The following is a 19,132-nucleotide window of genomic DNA, read 5'->3' on the forward strand; positions in this document are numbered from 1 at the left end:
AATAACTACCAAGAAAGAAGCAAATTCTAAATGAAGTCGTAATCGCTGCATTATCCAGTCTTATTAGTCAAAGTCGACCTTAGATATAATGTGTGTCATTGATTACAAATGATCAGAGTTTGTCTCTACTAGGATTTTTGATTGTGGTATCTCATTGCAAAACACACTTTCTTGCAATAGAGACAGAAGAGGTAAGATACATATCACTTTCAATTAGCAGCCTAGAAGCCAGCGATCTATCTTAGATAGCTATTTTAGGAGGGAACAAATCACCCCCAACAGTGAAGCACTCTCTTCCCATCTGTTAATGACAGGCCTAGATAACCAATTTAGAAGGCTTTTAGAAGACTAGAGCTAGAAAAACCTAATTCTTTCCTCAGGTTTTGGTGACCAGAAATCAGATGAACATCTAGGCCAGGACAGAGGTCTGGTTTGGTTTTGTTTTATGGGAAAGACTCAAATAAATCTATAAATTACATGGCTTAAAATTTCCTAATTTTGCATAGGAAAATTGGTTTTATTGTGGCAGATCTGGATAAGACAGAAGTCTACTGTGTCTGGGGCAAACGTATCACCAAACTGTGCTGTTTCCTCTACTTGACGATTTTATGACAAGTGATTTCATTATAAAAAGCAAAATTCTTCCATCTTTTCCCCAAGGGAGGACCACTCAAGTTTTTACCACAGCATTCGTAACTGACAGCCTATCACTTCACGATCATTAATACCTTTGACCAGTCTACTCTGGACACACTACAGCTGTCTGTTCTAAGATATGGTTAATCACAACACACTCTAGGTTAATCCCTATGCTGATTCTCCAAGATAATGAGGGCATCCTACATTTAATTTTTTTCCTTCCAAGTTCCTGTTTGAGACAAAAAAACTGGAAAGAATTAAAACCGATACAAGTAAGAAAACTTAGCAATGGGATGCCTGTACCTGCAAACCGCATCCATTGTTCCCACTGCCAGCAGTGGCTGATGACTAAGCCAGAGCAATAGTTTTTTCTACCAAAGCCTGAAGTCAGCTCTCTGTAGCCTGAGTAATCTCCATCAGTAGATGCTACTATCTCTAAAGCTGTACTGCTGTCATCAGTCACCGTGGTGTGGAGAACAATGTCCTAACAGCCTGCATGACATTTTTCATCAGGATCATTCTCTGTTCCATGCGACTTGTAATTATATTATTGCAGAGTCTCACTTCTGAAGAGTAGAGAGGATGAGGAAGGACATAGCACAATACCCACCTGTCTCCTGTACTCCCAAGTGGGGTCATACACCTTCCATCCATTTTCTGGGAAAACCTCTTTGTATTCAAATGCAAAAAGTGGCTGAAAGAAAGAAAATTTAACATTAAGAGCCCACCCAGAGCCCCTTTCTAGGATGTCTGATATCTCAAATAGTAACTCATGACTGGTCCTTCTTTTTTCCCACTGCACTACTTTTCTTTTAGGGCTTTGTGAAAAAGATTAACATGCTCACTGTAGTAGACAATTACTACAACAACGTACTTCCCTCTATACCCCTGCTCTTGCTTGTCTAGTGTCTAGTACTTCATGGACAAAAGGAGTTTATTATTAAAGAGAGAAAGAAAAGATGACTTGGGCAAGAACAGTCTTACATATTAAGAACTAGATACTTTCAACCAGTACTTGAAGCAACAATTGCAGTGCCATAACATGACAGAGCTGACTAACTGCATTTCAGATTTGGGGCAGTGCAATCACCATTAGCTGTAAACCTCTGATGGATGTCACTGGGCTTCGAGTATTTTTCCTGTTATGAGGATGTATAAGTCATTCTCAAGGCATGAAGGAAGCCAGCCACACAACAGCAGACTCTTCCTGTGTTCTATACAGGTACTCTCACAGAATAAATTCTAAAGCAGATTTAAAAACTAGCATTTCTCTTCCTTCAACAAAACCCACCCCATGTGAACACTGTACCAAGTAGACGGGACTGAACAAAAGAGCTTACTGCCACTCGGTGTTTTTTGGTAAAAACTGAAAAGAAAATACCTACCAGATTATTTGAAACTGGGAAAGCATATTTCATTAGGTTCTCAAATATGGATCGTCTAGTTCTCCCCTCAGGCTTATGAGCAAATCGCAAGTTTCTAATATCCTAGGAAAAAAGAGGGAAATCAAGTTGCAGATGTCTGAACCACTTTAAAATCCAAAGAAAATTTAAAAGCCAGCATTCAAAATAGGGTCACATTATGATGCTCTTTCTAGTACTGATTTAATATTATAGTTTGAACACTGTTGTATTGCAACTCTGGGCTTGGTTCAGTGGTTGTCTGCAGCCTTCAACAAAGCTTTCCACAACTGCTGAGGAGCCAAGGGAGTGCACAGGTGCACCTGCAGCATCTTGCCTTCACGTGAAGCTCTCTACCTGCCAGAAGTCTAGGGGAGAGCTCTGTTCAGGGACAGGCTATCTCTGATAGTCAGGACTTTGTGAGACAGACCTCCTAGCTCCTACTGGGCTCTCATGCTGAGCTGCGCCAGAAGACAACGGGAAGTACTTTGCCTCACAAAGTACCTACTACTGTGCATAGGGAGCTAAAGTCCAGCCAGTTTGTTGCAAAGCAACCAATGTCATCTCCCTTTAAAGCTTCCATCTCTCAGAGCACTCAAGAGGATGTCTTGAAACTGAGAACTCCTCCACTTTGCACAGCTGCAGTTTCCACAAAGACTAGTAACCCAGGACGCCCTTTCTGTACTTATCTACAAAATAAAATTTGGGAACTAAATAAAGCATCTATAAGATGGTAAGATTTTCCAGCCAAGCCTACAACTCAAACACTTGTAGTAAACAGTTTAAAAGCCACAAGCAGGAAATGAGCTATCAAGTTCAGGCATATGAAGATGGTACAGCAAGTCAGAGAATGAGATAAAGAGAATGAGATAAATGGCTAAAGACTTAGCTTTCTCACAGAACTGAGATTAGGTAACTGGTGTCAGACAGAGAACATTTCAGCTGTATCGCTACGACTCTGTTATTGCACTAAACTGCTCTGCATATCCTGGGCCAAGCAGGCTGTCATATATATATATATATATATATATATATATAAATTTTTTTTAATATATATATATGTGTGTGTGTGTGTGTGTGTGTGCTGTGTAGGGCCATAATACCCATAACATAGTCTGCACCTGGGTCTCCCACCCAGGGAAACAATGTAGTTCACTCCAAACTTGACCATGTGTGCAAATCTACATATAGGCAAAATGGCTGAGGACAAGGAATCCAGATCAAAACTGGGAACAAACTAGCTTGCCAGCACACGCACCCCTACGGTAGCCAGGGAGGATCATGACTGCAATAGGAGAAGGCAGAAATGATTTGGTATAGATTATATCAATTGCTCTTGACTCAGCACACCCTCAGCCTGTGAGTCTGTTTAGCTTCCTGGTGCCTCAAAATCACTGTGGTGACCAGAGCAGTTTGGGATTCCTTTTCATTCCTCTATCTCCCCTTATCCAGCAAGTGGCATCATTTCATCCTTGAAGGGGCTCTGACAAGAGCTAAGCAGCACAAGACCTACAAGATTCAGAATCCAGCTATCCCCACATGGCCACCAAGGAAAACAGAGGGGCCATGGCCTGGCTGAACAGCGGAGGTATGGATTTAGGACTGGAGGTGGCGGTTTTATCTACACTGTGTGTCTATAGTAAGGAGATACAAGGAGGTGAATTGTTAATTTTTACTAAAGTTTGCATTTCTCTCTCCTGAGAGGCACATGTGAAATATATACTGCCTTGAAATGACAGAACAGCCTCAAGGAGGACTGAAGGCTACTTGCCAGTCCCTCAACACAAAGCACATCAGCAAGTGGACATAAGCTAATGATTCAGGGGGAAATGCGCCCCTTTCTTGCTCTTGAAATACAAGGGAGCGAAAGGCATCCCATATTCCACAATGACTGGCCTACCTGGAATAGCCTGTGGACAACCCTGAGAACTGCATTAGGGGGATGCAGGCCTACGTTTCTAGTATGAAGAAAAGACATTACCTAGCACAAAGCCTGAACAAAGGACTGGATCTCATCTCAAAAGAGTGTGGCTGGAGAATCCTGAAAATTGCTTTTAAAATCAGATGGGGTTTGAAGTGTGTTAAGTCATACTGACTGAAATGTTTTGCAGAACTTCCTACAGTACTACAGAGAAAACCTTTTAAAATATATATTCCCCTTCCCCTACTGTGAAACACAAATAGAAGTTTACCTTGCACACAATCTCCAGCCCATATGAATTCTCACCGCGACTGGAAGCACCTCCAATTTTCTCCACTCTGTTGATTACACCTAAAGATGCATCTAGGACAAAAGGAGGGTCCTGTAGACAGTTGAAATTTGTGAGTTTAAAAAGGGGAGGGGGAAAATTCCCCAGCTCCTGCTCCCTTAAGTCTATATTCCCAAACATATAGCTATGATTCACACAGAATTACTCTCAAAGAACATCTAGGTCTAAAGATTGAATAGCCAATGAAAGCAGATAGTTTCAAAAGCTTACCCGTTCCATGCTTTTAAAATACAGTCTATAATTGGTAACAGTAAGGGTTCCTCTAATTGCTCCAGTGAAGGGGCAGATGTAAGTAACATCCTTAGCTTAAAAAAAGAAAAAAAAAAAAGTTGTTAATTTCATGGTTATTTTATGGAAGTAAAATTATGACAGCAACAATATTTGGGGGCTCTACTTTTCAGGTCATGAAATGAAAACAAGCTTAATCTGGGGTTCTAGCTTAGAACTCACACAATTTTCAGTTCTGTGGAGAAGGTCAGAGTTTAGGTATAAACTGAACTCCAGGCATGTACCATCACCTAGAATCCTACACTTGCACAGAACTGCCACTCCTGTGAAAAAAACAGTACTCAGCCGCAACCTGTTTACTCTTACTAAGCAATGCATTGCCAGTAGCTGAGAACACCATGCACAAAAAGAGGAGATGACTCCCGCCTGGATGCATACATTTGAAGCTGACAACAATGTGCAGAAAAACTAAGGATCGTCGGCAAGCTTGTTTGTGTCACCAAGGACATCCTACATGTGGCTTTTAGGATGCTTGGGTCCTTCTGAACACCCTTGCACACAGAGTCAGCCCTGGATGAAGGCCCTCATGCAGAGGAACAATTTCCAGCAGCCACAAATCTGTATAGCACCCAACTGCTGGTGATTTTGAGTCTGAAGTCAGCGATCAAGTTACTCTGCAATAACTCAATTATTTTTGAGCCTGAGTGATGGTGACTCAAAACAGTCCCCTTCTTAAAAGGCCCCAAACATTTCTCACTTGTTCCAGCAAAAGGTAAGAGGTACTGCTGGTTTTCCACAGCAAACACCTCCCCTAACTGCCCTTCTGTTTTACATCAATTAAAAATGCCAACATTTAAGTCATTCCCTTCCCCTGCCATTGCCCAGCAGTGACCAATCACATCTTCTGCCACTGAAGCAGTTGGCTGGCTGTGCTGTGGCAATAGTTTACACTATCACCACCAAGTAATGACACCCCTCAAGCACACAGAGATCCTTTCAGCAGACCCACTGACCAGAGCTGCCAGATCCATGAACTCCTTGGACCATCTTAATAACCTTAAGACTCCAAACCCTACAGGATCCATTTTGCAAGGGCTATGTGAAGTCAGCTCGCCTCCCATCCAGGTGATAGCCACCACACACATGAGGCATAAGACTACTGGGGTGTCAAGATGGGGATCGGAATTTCTTCTACCTTTATCCCATGAGATTTAGTGTGGAGAGAGGGAGGAAGAGAGACTGCCTTACTCTAGGGCACTGGCAACTCAATATAACTAAATCATCTTCACATCAGCTCTGCTTCTACATAGTCTTCACTGACTCTCGATATCTGGATATGGAGAAGGATCCTTAAATATCAGGAATGACTAATTCAGAGCAAAATACGTAGCATAAAACTTTTGGTTAAGAATAATAAAAAATATATATATACACACACGCTAGCAATTTCTTTTTTTTTTTTTTTTTATTTACATGCATTTGTTTGAAGGACAATTAAACAGCAAATGTTTCTAGCCAGTTCTAATTAAACCAAGTGTTTCATTATTGGCCGATTATTAATCACTTCTTTTCAAAGACTAGTTTGACAGAGGTTTGAAAGCACACTTATAAAGCATAATATGGGTGAGGGCAGCCTGTCTGGTTTTTCCACTAGAGTTCCCATTACTCAAAATGTAATTTTGAAATGTTTAAACCCCCCCCCACCCAATTTACTAATAAGAGAAGTGTGCATTTACATCTGAAAAGGAACAGGATTTCTGGGTAAAGAAGAAAGGCACTAAAAAAATGTTTTCCAGGTAAGGAATCCCAGGCACAAACAGTGGTCTTGCCAGCTTGTAAGCCACATTACCTTTCACATTTGCATTTTATTAGCTTGGTTTCCTAAGGAAACAATTTTACTTAATTACACTGCACATGTACACATGTACCTACACACATGGCTTGTCTGACCTTAACCGTACCATGGTTGTATGACTTCAGCAGTCTTTATCTGATAAATAGGAATCTCCAAGGCATTAAAATGTTTCACTGTTTGTGAGAACAGATGCTAAGTATAATAGAGAGGCTGTAGGCTGTACTAGTGCTACTACCAAGGGAAAGTCTAATAAGCTCAGTCTTTGCTAGATATAAGAGAAGTCATATGGGAGAAAGATACTGGAAACCAGGATTTACTAATTCCCCTGCCTATAGAATTCCTGTCTTTTATAGGGCCAATCTTACCCTAGGTTATTGGACTGGCTGAAATAATTTTTCCTCCCTTTCCTGTAAAATACAAACAGAATTACATTTGCCTGTCTTGACACTTTTAACAGGAAATAATTATTGCTGATGAATAATAAAGATTTCCTTTTGCTACCTTTTAACTTCTTGCTGGACCAGGCAGCTGCTGTCTGGCCTACCCCAAAAGCCACCCAGTCTTACAGACTTACATGGCTCCTCACATCGTTTGCCAACAGATAAACCATTGGTAACTCTGATCTCTTAAACCATTCCCCAGGAACCCTTCAAAATACAGTCTCGCTGTCAGAGCTATCTGTGCTTGTGGAGTGAGTTAGAAGTCAGTCTGTAGTGTGTGGCTGGAGTACAAATTCTGAGTCCTTAGGAAAGAAGTAGAAAAAAGAGCATTGAGGTGGGGTTTTTGCTTCTTTTTGGGTTTTTTTTGTGGGGTGGGGTTTTTTTGTGAGGTATTTTCAGGTTTGGTTTTTGTGTTTTTTTTATTCTTAAGACAGAAGTTGCACTCTTCCATATATAATACTTTAAGAGCAAGGCAATATGTTAAACTAGGGAATGCAAAATCTTTCACAGAAAACTAATCAAGAGGCATACTCAGAATTTCAGACTGGAGCGCATCAGCAAACCTGATGCGTGTCAGAACGTCCTGATGGGAATAAAAAGGCCCCATCCTCGTATCACAGCAAGATTCCTGCAGCTGCACTGTATCCTCTCCTGCAGTCTGTGACAAAGATGCGACACACAATAGTGCTGTGTCAACCTAAGAAGTTACCCTGTGGTAAGTACCACTTGAAACAGTCGAGCCATGTCCTCTCAGGAGGCAGAAAATGCAAAGCTCTACAACCTGCCTCATCACTCACACTAAAATACATTGAACTGCCTTGTATTTGCTACATGCTAAGAGGAGACATATTATTACTTGGGCTCATGTGATGTGCCAAAGCTTGATTAATGAAACAACCTGATCATGGTTCTCAAACCATCAGCAATTTGCTGTTGTTGGTCAATGACCACCAAGATATTTTGCTCTACGGATATTTTATTTGTTCAGCAAATAATAAGGAATTTCCTCTTCACATACCCATGTCTTTGATGGTTTCTCCTGGTAACAAAGGTGGCTCTTCCATTTCGGCCAATTTATTAGTCTCCCTCAGGACCTAGGCAAAAGGTAGAGGAAAAAAAAGAAATTAATTACATTTTCATAAACTAAGAGGTTTACACTTACCTGCATCAGGTCAACTATATCAAAGACAACAAATATTAAAAAATCTTGAGGTGCTGCCTAATGTCTCAGCCTCTGAAAAGTCAACACAAAGCATGTGAGAGACCTCAGTGCAGTCCCCAAGTATACCACTGGGCGATGCAGAAGTGTTTAAAGCAAGCATTGTCTGTAATGGAGAAGCTGTGCAAATCAGGCCCTGTGCTTTGGCAGCACACTTCCCAAGTGGCTGCCTTTCATGCGTCAACCTTCTCCTCCACAGCCCATTATCACAAGTCAAACTCCCTAACACGTACATGCAGAACCAAAGGCATCAGTTCCTTTCCCAGATGAAGTGACCAACTGTTACCATGATGCTATCAACTATTAAGTAGAGCAATTTCTAGTTTACACTGAGAAAAGTTAAAAGGAACACCTTGTCACACCGCTGTCTTCAATGAGGGTCCAACAACTTCAAAAATCCTGATTTGGCTCAGCAGCAGTGACTTGTTACAAAGGTTAGATTTTGATAGGCATGTACAGGCAGAACAGTTTGGATTATTTTTTTTTTTGGCTGCCATATGACCCCTCCTCCACTTTCCCTTGGGTTAAAGTTATATCACAAGGCATTACTTTTCACAGGTATGATTGCATTTACACAGAGGTTTTCACAAGAACAACTACTATCACAAGCAGATGGACATTTTAGGAAAGCACAGCTGTAACTATGAAAGCATAACCCGAGGTCTAAACCTATGGTAAGAACTAGGGGAGAAGATCACATGTAAGTCACCAAGACTAAGGGCTAAGTCTGTGTGGCCAAACACAGATGGATTTAATCATATTGCCCATGCCTCAAACTGGCCAAATGATCACAACCCCAGCAGCACACTATTTGCCCAACCTGACAACATAGACAGAGAGACTCATGCTGTAGCAACCACAAAACTTCAGGTTTCAAGTTGGTGTGCATCCCACCTGGTGGAGATAGGCAGAGAGTTCATGTCTGCTCACAGTTGAATGTGCAGACTCACCTAAAATGCATTCTTTATCTTAATGTGAGGAAAGAAAAAGGTTTTAATTTGATATCAGGAAATCCCTGCAAAGAAAATTCAAAGATATGGCCTAAAGTGGCACTCTAGAACCTGACACATCTGTGGTCAACTTCATGTAGGATCAAGACAGAGGGAAAGCCTCGGGGAAGAAGAATTCTCTAAACTATGCAAAAATATGAAAACCAAAACCAAAGAAACCCCATGCCACAATAAGAGCACATTCCAGCATTTTCACACAACAGACTGATGTATAGATGAAAAGATTAACAAGATCAAAGCCGTCTCGAGAACAAGATGTAAATTCTATAAAATGCATTCAAAAGACTCTTAAAAAAAAGTAATAATAAAGGCAAGTACAGTCCTGGCTTCCTAACAGGAACCTCACAACTGTACCCACTTAGGCCAGCTCTTACCGGGGAGGCTGACAGAGCAGCCGGACTGGGGTCTACAGGACGGGTAAAGGGAGGTCACCATTGACAGAGCTCACACTGGCAGCAACTTGCAGGAAAGCTTCTCCTCCCCCATGTCAGCAATACCAGTAAAAGCAAGATTTTGCTGGCATAACTAGCAGAAGACTACACTGAGGACTTCTTGTCAGCACAGCTGTGTTGGCCAAAGATCACACATCCTATCAAAGCCCTGACTGATGGCCTCCCTGACAAAGGCTTGTGATGTAGACCCGCTCTCAACTCCTGTGTGTCAATTTTTCTGCTTGAGTAACAGCCTTGAAATTAACAGGATAACATCTGGATTATGCCAAATGAGACAGAGGCTTCTGTCTAAGTAGTCTGTAAGTGGTGGTCATCTCTGCGGCCTTTTATCTTGGAAGGGCATTAGTAAAAATACATTCTGTGTTCAAGACACAGTCACAACTTCTTTGAGAAGATCTGTACCCCAAACGGGCAGCAGCTGCTGCTAGGATCACTTCAGTCAACAGCTGGACTTGCTGCTCTCCTGCAGATGTCAGCGAGAGCACATCCAGTGGTAAGCATTTGGGGGATGGGGTTCTGTCTGAAGCCAAAACAACTATGAGGTGAGATACATAGAAAGCATTAGCTATGACAAACAGTTGCGTGATAACTATGTGGGCAGTGCTCAGATGGCTTTTAAACACTGTACTGCAGGTGGGGGAGAGGAGGGAAGAGGCAAACAGTATGGAAGGCAAAGACCTCCATGTCAACACCATTGTGTAAAGACAAGGTTGAAAGCTCTTTCAGCTTAAAAACTGGCTAAGTTTAATAAAATCCATCTGCTCACTTGTGCTCTGAAATGTGGAGTCCCCAGGGTCAGAGGAAAGGGTTAGCGATCCAAACAGGGTCAGAGGAAAGGGTTAGCGATCCAAACCTGTGCTCACTTCAACACAGGGCAGCAGACAGGAAGACTACTGGAAGCACAGCACTTCAAGGTCAACAGTTTCTGCCCCTTCCCTCGCCCCTACTCCCCCTCCTCCTTTTTCTTTTGGTACAGAGTTGAGAACTAAACTCATTTTCATCATCCCTCAACTGACCTCAGCCAGATGACCCACCTTAGGTTACACAGCACATCATAGTTTCAAAGTCAGAGCAAGCACATCCCCCCTGGATAACTGCCATCCTTCCCAAGAGGCTGAGACAGACATGGTCACAAAGCCCAGAACAAATACTTCTCTGGTGTTGTGATCTCTGCAGCATCGGTCCAGCTCTAGACTCTCAATGAGCCTCTTGGTTGGAACATGAACACTTGAAACCCATCCTGGCAGAAGCCAAGAAATGAACAGTAGGCATTTTCCTGAAATCCACCTCTATTCATGGCTCCTTAAAATCGATTCAGGGAAATACAATCTGTACACAGCTGACAGTGCAAGGCAGCAGGCACAGGAGAAGACATCTGGGGCAGTGCTAAAGGACAGAGGCTGGCAGGAAGGAGGAAAAGTGGGTGGATAAGGAAAAAAGTTTTGGAAACAGATTAAGGGGGAAGAATGGGATGGGACATTGCACATGGAGCTCTGGGAGGACACCAGAACCACAGATGGACCCTCTGCTGCTTATATGACTAAGGAGATGACATGAAAAGCCCTTCCATCTTACTGCCATCCTCCCTTTCCAAAATCAAAATATGATTCATTAAACTGTGAGAAAAATCTTTTTTTGTACATTAGCCTATTTTCAAGACTCTAAAAATAACACTTCTGAGCCCATATTTAGTCCTCTGCAGATCTTGCAAAATGAGATTAAGAGCTCCAGTGAGTCAAGGAAGAAGGTAGGGGAGCCAGGGACATGACCGCAACAGCCCAGCTGCAGGAGAGTGATGGCTGGCTATGCTGACACTATTGAGGTAGGTACCATATACATCTATAACTGACAGGTTCCACCTCTGTGTGCCTCAGGTTCAAAACAGAGTGATTACAGATCTGCAATGAAGGTTGCAGCCAGAGGTGGGCAGAATTAGCGTTACTTAGAAATAGGACCACGTTGATAAGAGAGTCACACACTGGCTGTATCTGTCACAACCATCGCCAAGATGTTTTATGTAAGAAACAAATACAACCACCAAAAATCCAGACTACTTTGCCATGTCTCTAAGGCCTTTGTTCTCTGCACAAAAACGTTCTGCCTGGTAACTGATTCTCTGAGGGAATTAAAGAGTTTAGTTACACACCAGAATAACCATTATTTCTGTTTTCTTTTACTGAGTAACACCATCTACCCATTCCACCCATCAGCAGCTCGCTCTCTAGATAAAACAGCTCTCTGGGATGCTGAGCATGGGAGTACCTTAGCACCTAAACACAAGTCCTGCCTCAGCTCAGAGGGTGTGAGGACTTCATGCCACCACCTACCTTTGTTCCCTGCTCAAGCAGTGACTTGGAAGAACAAACCCACACTTGCTACATTTAACAACTGCTTCTCTTACTCCAGGATCCAACCTTGTGTTAGCTCCAGCACACTTACCCATGGCTGAAGGTGCAGAGCTCTCTCATGCCCTTCCACCTACAGCACTCAAGGCAGGGAAATCCTGATGCTATATGGTTGACACAACCTCCATATCTCAGCAACAAAACAATCACCTCCTTTGCTTGCATGTATGGGGTCAGAGAAGGAGGTTTAGATCCTGTTAAAAAGGTAAGAGCCCTCCTTGACTTATCCCTTACCTCTTCACACTGTGATTCATGGTACTGCAGTTCTGCCAAACTGCTCCAACCACGTTTACACTGCCTCCTAACAGCAGCCAGCACACTGCTCCAAAAATCCCTCTCCCGATTGACATCCCCGCGCCACTCATGCACGCAGATCATCCCAAGCAGCTACAGCCAACTCAGGGTGGTACAGAGTCACGTTGTACCCTAAGTACGGGGTCTCAGAGGTGTGCACATGGCTGAACACTGCTCCAGAAGGACCTGAGGGTGCATGAAACTCTATATTCAGGGTTTGCTTTTGCTTGTGAACAAACAACTGATAGGATTTCCTCCTGTACTACCAGTGGAGCCACACAGCCAGGATGACAACACAGGTCCTGCACTGGCTGAGGCCAAGCCAGGATTGCCTCCTCCTGCCCAATCTACCAGTGCTGTAATTGCCCCTGTTCTAGTTCAGTCTAGATGCCTGAATTCACTTAATGGGGTTTTTTAATGGCTGTTTTTCCATAACCTGGATCATTTTTCCAGGACTGGCTTAGGGTGTGACTATACCAGTGAATGTGTGTAAACCCAGGGCGAGGAAGGGAGAGCAGCCAGGACTGACTTGACAGTAACTTTGTCCCTGGACACCAACGTCTGCAGCACAAGCCTCCAGATAAAAAAGATGCATGAAGAGAGAACCTGAGGTCCCTCTTAGCCATTTGTCCCTCTTAGCCATTTTCCAGTTACTCTCTTCTACTTCACCCTGAATATTTGAGTTCTGAAACCCACAGAGAAAGGTCAGGGGTTTTTAGCTTCATGCAACTTAAAGGGAGACTGCAGGTTTGTGTTACAAATTGCTGTGTAACAGTTTTCCCAAGTTTGCATAGATTCTTCTGTCCTGAATGAACAAAAATAATCTTTTCTGGTTTAGACAAAATTAAAATGTACCCTTTTTGTGGGTTTTTTCCCCCCTCTGAGTTAATCTCTCCTTGGTAACCTCCTACACACTCCAAACCATTTTGTTCATTTTGAACAGATTTATTATGCATAAAGCCACAGTGCTGGTGTGATATGTCTGACCCAACACCGTGACCACCTTGCACCCACATAATTCCTTTCCCCAAAACCACATATGCCTCATCTATTGAAAAGACGAGCTCTCCAGGCTCGGAGCTGCTTTTGTTCCAGCTACATACGGTCCTGTTTGGTGTTTCCTACAGCAGGAAGCCAGTCTCTTAACTGGTCCCTTGACATAAACATATATAACCTGTCTGTGCAGACAAACATCATTCACAAACACAAAAACACACACACACACACAAAATCTCTTTGCATCTGCAGCACCTGAACTCACAGGTTTGGCATATCTAATTTGGAGTATGCACTGGTCAGCAGCAACAAGCAGATTATACGCTGCAGGGACAAGAATGTGTGCGTTGTATATGTGCATGTGCAAGAATATACACACAGAATTAGTAGATTTTAAAAAAGCAACTTTTCAAATTATAGGTGAAATATGGATTTGAAACTCAACAGCCAAGTGAAAGGTTTTATCTCCTACAGGAAAGTATTTGTCTGATACTTCACATTTTAACAGACTACCTGAGAATATTCTGCTTGTAGTTAATTTATCTAAACTTTCCTCCCCCCACCTTCTTTTTTTTTTTAAATGTCTTTCCCTGACGGACTGGCACATGATTAAATGGCCTTCTGAATCAGCCCTTTGCCACTCTGCAGGAAGGGTAGTCAGTAAACTACAGGAATATCCATTTCATCTAAAGCTGGAGATCCACATCTGAGCTAGTCACCCTAGGCGCTCTGTACAGTCAGTGGAAAGCAGGCGACCTAGGCAATTCACCCTCAGGACGAGTGCTTTCTTTCCACCAAAGGCTGAGAACAAGGATAAGTAACTCCAGTGCAGATCTGTTGGGGTGAATCCCATCTCTGATGCTTCACTGTGGCCAGTGCAGCAATGCCCAATCTCCTGGACATCCCAGTACAACTGAGTAGCCACAACCTGTATTTTGCAGAGGTCCAAACTTACTCTCTGCAGAGAGGGAGCCAGGACAGATCTAAAAATTGCATGAACTTCATTAAAACAGGCATGACTCCCAAGCTTGTAGGATAGGTCTTATTAGATGAGTTACCAGAGACAGCTTTTGAGTCAGAGCCGGCTACTTTCTGCTGTCTCAGAGAACCACATGAGGAAACTCAGCAAAGGCTCAGTCATAGGATTATTTTTACATACTTTATTTTTTTAAAAAATATATTTTCTTTGTAAACCAAGAGCAAAACATACACACGTAACCAATGTTTTTCTCCTCTCAAATGCCTTTTGGTGGTCTCATACCATGTTCACCTACTCCTTCCCCTTAACTGCTCTCTATCTCCATCCCTCTCCTCTTTTGTGCCTGTCACCATAGAGGACAGTGCCACTACAGCAAGTGTATCAAGATTTATCATTACCGCAATGATGGTGTAACAATCTCTGAAACAAGACAAATACAGAAGCTCTTTCCATTTACCTTAGATAAAAAGCCACAGAGGTCTTATTCTGTCCAGCTGATATGTGCAGAATCAAGACCTGCATGCTTGTTTAGGATAATTTTTCATGGGTGCATTGGTTTCTTCTCTAAATAAAACATTTCTCACAAAAGAAAAAAGGGCACCTTTTTTTCTAGCATTTTACTGCTAAGCTGCTTCTGTCTTCTTAATGCTCAGTTAGAAGGACCACAAAACAGTAGCCATGCTTGCTTGACAAATCCTCCTGTAGACTACAAACACTGTACTACTTTGGAGAGATTTTCAGCTGCCATTTATGGCTATTTCAAGTGTACTTTGAGAAGATTTATGTACTATGGATTCTACTGAAAATGCAATAAAACATAAATTGAGCAAGTAAATGGACTTTGTTGATTATTTTTGAATCATTAAGAATACCACAGCAGAATGACTATGGGAAAGAACAGCAGTTTCTCTGCATGACTGAGGCATGGGGACTCTTCTGAGGATTATGACCAGATGGATTGAAAAACTGTTAGAGACATTCAAACCAGCAAGATATTAATTACAGGGAAATACTTTGTGTCTTACTCTTTTGGGATATTGTAAGTTCAAAGGGGAAAAGACAAAACACCATGGGCATATGGATCATTTCAGAATAGTACACAGAGCATCAAATACACTGTCCAAAGACCACATGAAGCCCATTCGGCTCCTAAGAGAGTACTCGGCCAAAGCAGGCTTTCTAGTTTGGTTAAAAAACAACACAAGAATCATTTAAGTTATCAATAAAATGTTCTGAGAACAGGCCATCTATTACACTGCTCTAAAGACAATAATCACATACAATGTACATTGTAACTGCCTTTCAACTATGCTTTCCTGTCACAACTGAAAAAAACAAACTGTGGTGATCTCTACCTACCATATATATTTTGAGAAAGTATAAAAAGGCTTGAGAAATCACTTGCTTACTTACCACTGTCTTGAAAATCTTTTAAAATAAGCTGAAGATTAGTGTATTTAAAAAAAAATAAATGCAACCACCAAGGTAATATAAAGGGACTCCTCTGCACGAGGAAGTAGCCACCATGCAGTGTTTGCCTGGGATTTTCCGCTTTATTTTCTCCGCGATGTCCTTCTCCACTCAGACCTGAGTGCCTAGTGACAAAGAACAGCCTCTCTGGGCTGGTGAATTGCCTGGGCCCTTGTGGCACAAGTACAAGGCAAGACTTAGAAGCTCAAAGGAACACATTGTTGAAGGCCACTTGTTCAACCATGGCTGGCTTGTCTCTTCAAGTTTGTATGGCTTGGTGCCTCAAGACAATTCTCTCATTACGCTCCGACAGAAAGTCGTCATTGACTCAACACAGCAACACTCCCTGGCACAGAAGGTTGCAGATATTATCTATTCAGACAAGTCCAACATTTTTTAATACAGAACCTTCTTCAGTGCCAAGGGTTCCACATATGTCTCAAATGACAACAGCTCTGTTCTCCACTGTCTGCTCAAAAACTTTGGACAGCACATTAGCCTGACTCTATCCTTTCTCTGTTTTTACTGAATTTTATTTAGCAAACAACTTATATGGGAAAACTGATTTAAATTTTCAAGAAAGCATTAAACTAGTTAAGTGAAGCTCATATCATCAGTCTTAGTAACAGAAAAACACTCTGACCAGAGAGTTATAAATTCTACTGATTAAAATAAGTCGAAAAAAACTGTCTCTGTTACCAAGAATTTCACTGTGGAGTTTAGTGATACATAAGATAAGGATTCAAGACACAAGTAATTATATATTTACAATGAGTAAACAACATACAGAGGTGAATGAAGATGTTTCACTCAGTACAAAAACATCTACAGAAAATCAAATCTTGGCAAGTATTGCATGCAGTCACAAATCCTCATGCTCCTTTTAAATACCATGCTTGTTTATTCCTGCCCGATTTATGCTTCAGTCTACAAAACTATAACTACAGGTGGGGAAAAAAAAAAAAAAGGAAAAAAAGCCACCTCTTACCCAGTTCTACTCAGCAAAATGAGCATTCTTGCACTTTGTAGCTAGGAGAAATACGGCAGTCGATTAGGAAGAACTGAAAATATTTTTGAGGAACATATGAAGGCCATTTGCTTATTCTCCTTAGTTTTCCATGCCTAATAGATGGCAATCATAAACGCTTCCAGAGATTTCTTTCATTGTGCATTACTTCATATTCAAACATTCAGGTACCTCTATACAAGAAATACTAGCAACACTTGCTGTCTTTTCTCTCTTCTAACTAGAGAAGCACTTAGGGAGTATTATTTCCACGTAAAGGAGACAGAAAACTGACTGCATCTGGCTTTTCCCCCCATCTAATTTGCATGAAATCAATATTTTGCAACCCAGAGGTTGGCTACTCTTGTGTTTTTGTTTCCTTGAAAGGGGGAGGTGCAGAAAAGGACTTAATGGGGAGAAGGGCAGGGAGGGGACCAAGCTTTTCCATCTCTTAGGACAGTTTAAAAAGAAAGATTGTAATTCTCATGAAATATAAAGCATTTACAGTCATGGAAACTGAAGTCCTAGAAAAACATGGCAAAAGCAGGGGCTAAATTCCAGTCACTCACAGGGCTGTCCTGGAATGACCACCCTTATGGACAAGAGCATCATTCATTCTCCAGAACCAGCCCTTTGTGCCTTTGCTCATTGACAGCTTAATGCTCCAAAGAAGAAAGTAAGCCCATTTCCCACAGACACACACAACTTGTACAGCCAAAATCAGAATTTTGAGATAGTTAAAATATTTTTCTCCTAAGATTTTCCTACTTCTCCTCTGCTGCTCTTTAAGTCCCTCTACTTGATACCTTTGGTAATGTGAAGCATCGCCTGTTCTTGGACTTGGCCCCAGTTTCATCCCTGTGTGCAGAGGGACCTGTGGAAATACTACATGCAAATCAGGTAAGGACTACTTCTGCCTGCATAGCTTCTACCTTCTGTACACCCACAAAAATGTGAGGTGCACCTCCATGTGAGAATATAACTGAGCCCAAAGTGATGACACAGAGAAACACATATGGTCAAGTCTTCACACAGTGACAGTAAAAAGATGAACTGTTTAATTTCACTGCTCTATCACCAGTTCACATCTAGCCAAGTCTTCTGTGACCCTAGGTCAATTATCTTCACCATCTGGTGGCTTGTGCAATATGGTCTGTAATTTAATAGCAGTCACAGTCCAGTGCACTGGGAAGAAAAGCTCACACCACAGAAGACACCTTTGCATTTGCTATGAACTGCTCTTCTTACAAGCAGTCCCACGCAGAGTTAAGGGCCAGTCCGAAACAGGAATACTTATCCCCATATATCACTAAGTGAGGGACAGAGCCGACTGGCAGGGCAGAGAGTCTTCAGCAATGCTGGAGGCGCTTAGGCCGAGGTTTTTTTCCATGATTTAGTGCTTCTAAGCTAGCATCATTCACTAACTGAAAAGTCCCTTAAAAGCAAAAACTAAAAAACATCGCTTAAATGAGCGCTTAAGGTTTAAAAGTTATGCCGCTCTCTAAACCCAGCTCTTGTTGAACATGTGTTACACATAAGTGAAGCCTGACACACTTCCTGCGTTGGCAGGGAGATAGCAATGGAAAAGCTCACTGAGGCTAGTTTTAGTGATTTACAGCAAAGGGGCGGGGGGGGAAATCACATCTTTCTTCAATATGCTTTTCTGCTAACAATATACATGTTCTACACAAAACTAGTCTAAGCCACTTTGCACTAAAACTAGAATAAAGTAACATAAAGGTGGCAAAGTCAGTGACTGACATTTCGGTTAATCCTGCCCAACATCACCTGAGGGACAACATTTACCTCAATTTTTATAGGTCTACATCTAGAGAAATTACCCTGAACTCTCTCCACAGTCAGAGGAGAAACACAGCAGGTTTTCAAATGACACAAACCTGCATCTTTACTGGAGCACAGCTGAAGTTAGGATCCCCTCTGAGAAATCAGTTGCTGCCCCTCAAATAATGTTCACAACATCCTGCAGCAAGAACTTCTCTAGCTCAGCTACATGATGTTCTCACCTAGCATGGGCATTTCCTTAAAGCTGAGATAAATCAGATCCTAAACGACCTATTTCTTTCCATCAACTACAAAGGAATCGTGGTCGGCTAGCCTGAATGCAGACTTGCTCAAACAGATTTCATACAGGAAACCTAAGGAGACAGCGACGGCATCCATTTACTGTCTTGGAAGGAGCAGACTCCTTCATATACCTTTTGTCATGCATCAGTTATGTATTTACAAAAGAAACCACATGGGCTTGTCCACAGTCTCCAACCATATACACAATGGTTAATAAATTAAGTTTACACAAGCAACTCTGTTTCTTTCCATTTCTAACCTTTGAGTCCTGGGCATGCTACGATAATGTTCCTGCATCTTCTATAAACCCACTGCAAATCTACTGTTTCCTCATATATCAAAGGAGAAAATTATTATGGAGGATGAGACACATGCTTGTACAAT

The 19,132-nt window shown here is 41.9% G+C and overlaps 1 protein-coding gene across 5 annotated transcripts in view; it reads right to left on the reverse strand.

Annotated features, from left to right (window-relative positions):
* The window catches only part of MTMR2 (myotubularin related protein 2), a 60,015-nt gene that overhangs the window by 18,812 nt on the left and 22,071 nt on the right, over nucleotides 1–19,132 (reverse strand). For 2 of the 5 annotated variants that reach the window (XM_026846833.1, XM_026846503.1), the window contains exons 3-7: nucleotides 7,851–7,926; nucleotides 4,520–4,614; nucleotides 4,232–4,342; nucleotides 2,025–2,126; nucleotides 1,250–1,333 (exon numbers count right to left, since the gene is read on the reverse strand). In XM_026846833.1, the coding sequence (XP_026702634.1) occupies nucleotides 1,250–1,333; nucleotides 2,025–2,126; nucleotides 4,232–4,342; nucleotides 4,520–4,614; nucleotides 7,851–7,896 (438 nt within the window). In that variant the 5' untranslated portion in view covers nucleotides 7,897–7,926. Of the gene's footprint in view, nucleotides 1–1,249; nucleotides 1,334–2,024; nucleotides 2,127–4,231; nucleotides 4,343–4,519; nucleotides 4,615–7,850; nucleotides 7,927–15,600; nucleotides 15,775–16,645; nucleotides 16,946–19,132 lie in introns of those variants that run through there. The other 3 variants (XM_026846571.1, XM_026846663.1, XM_026846743.1) reach the window with 3 other exon arrangements.

This window comes from Athene cunicularia (genome assembly GCF_003259725.1).
Source record: "Athene cunicularia isolate RWA chromosome 1 unlocalized genomic scaffold, athCun1 chr1_part1, whole genome shotgun sequence".
Taxonomy (NCBI): domain Eukaryota; kingdom Metazoa; phylum Chordata; class Aves; order Strigiformes; family Strigidae; genus Athene; species Athene cunicularia.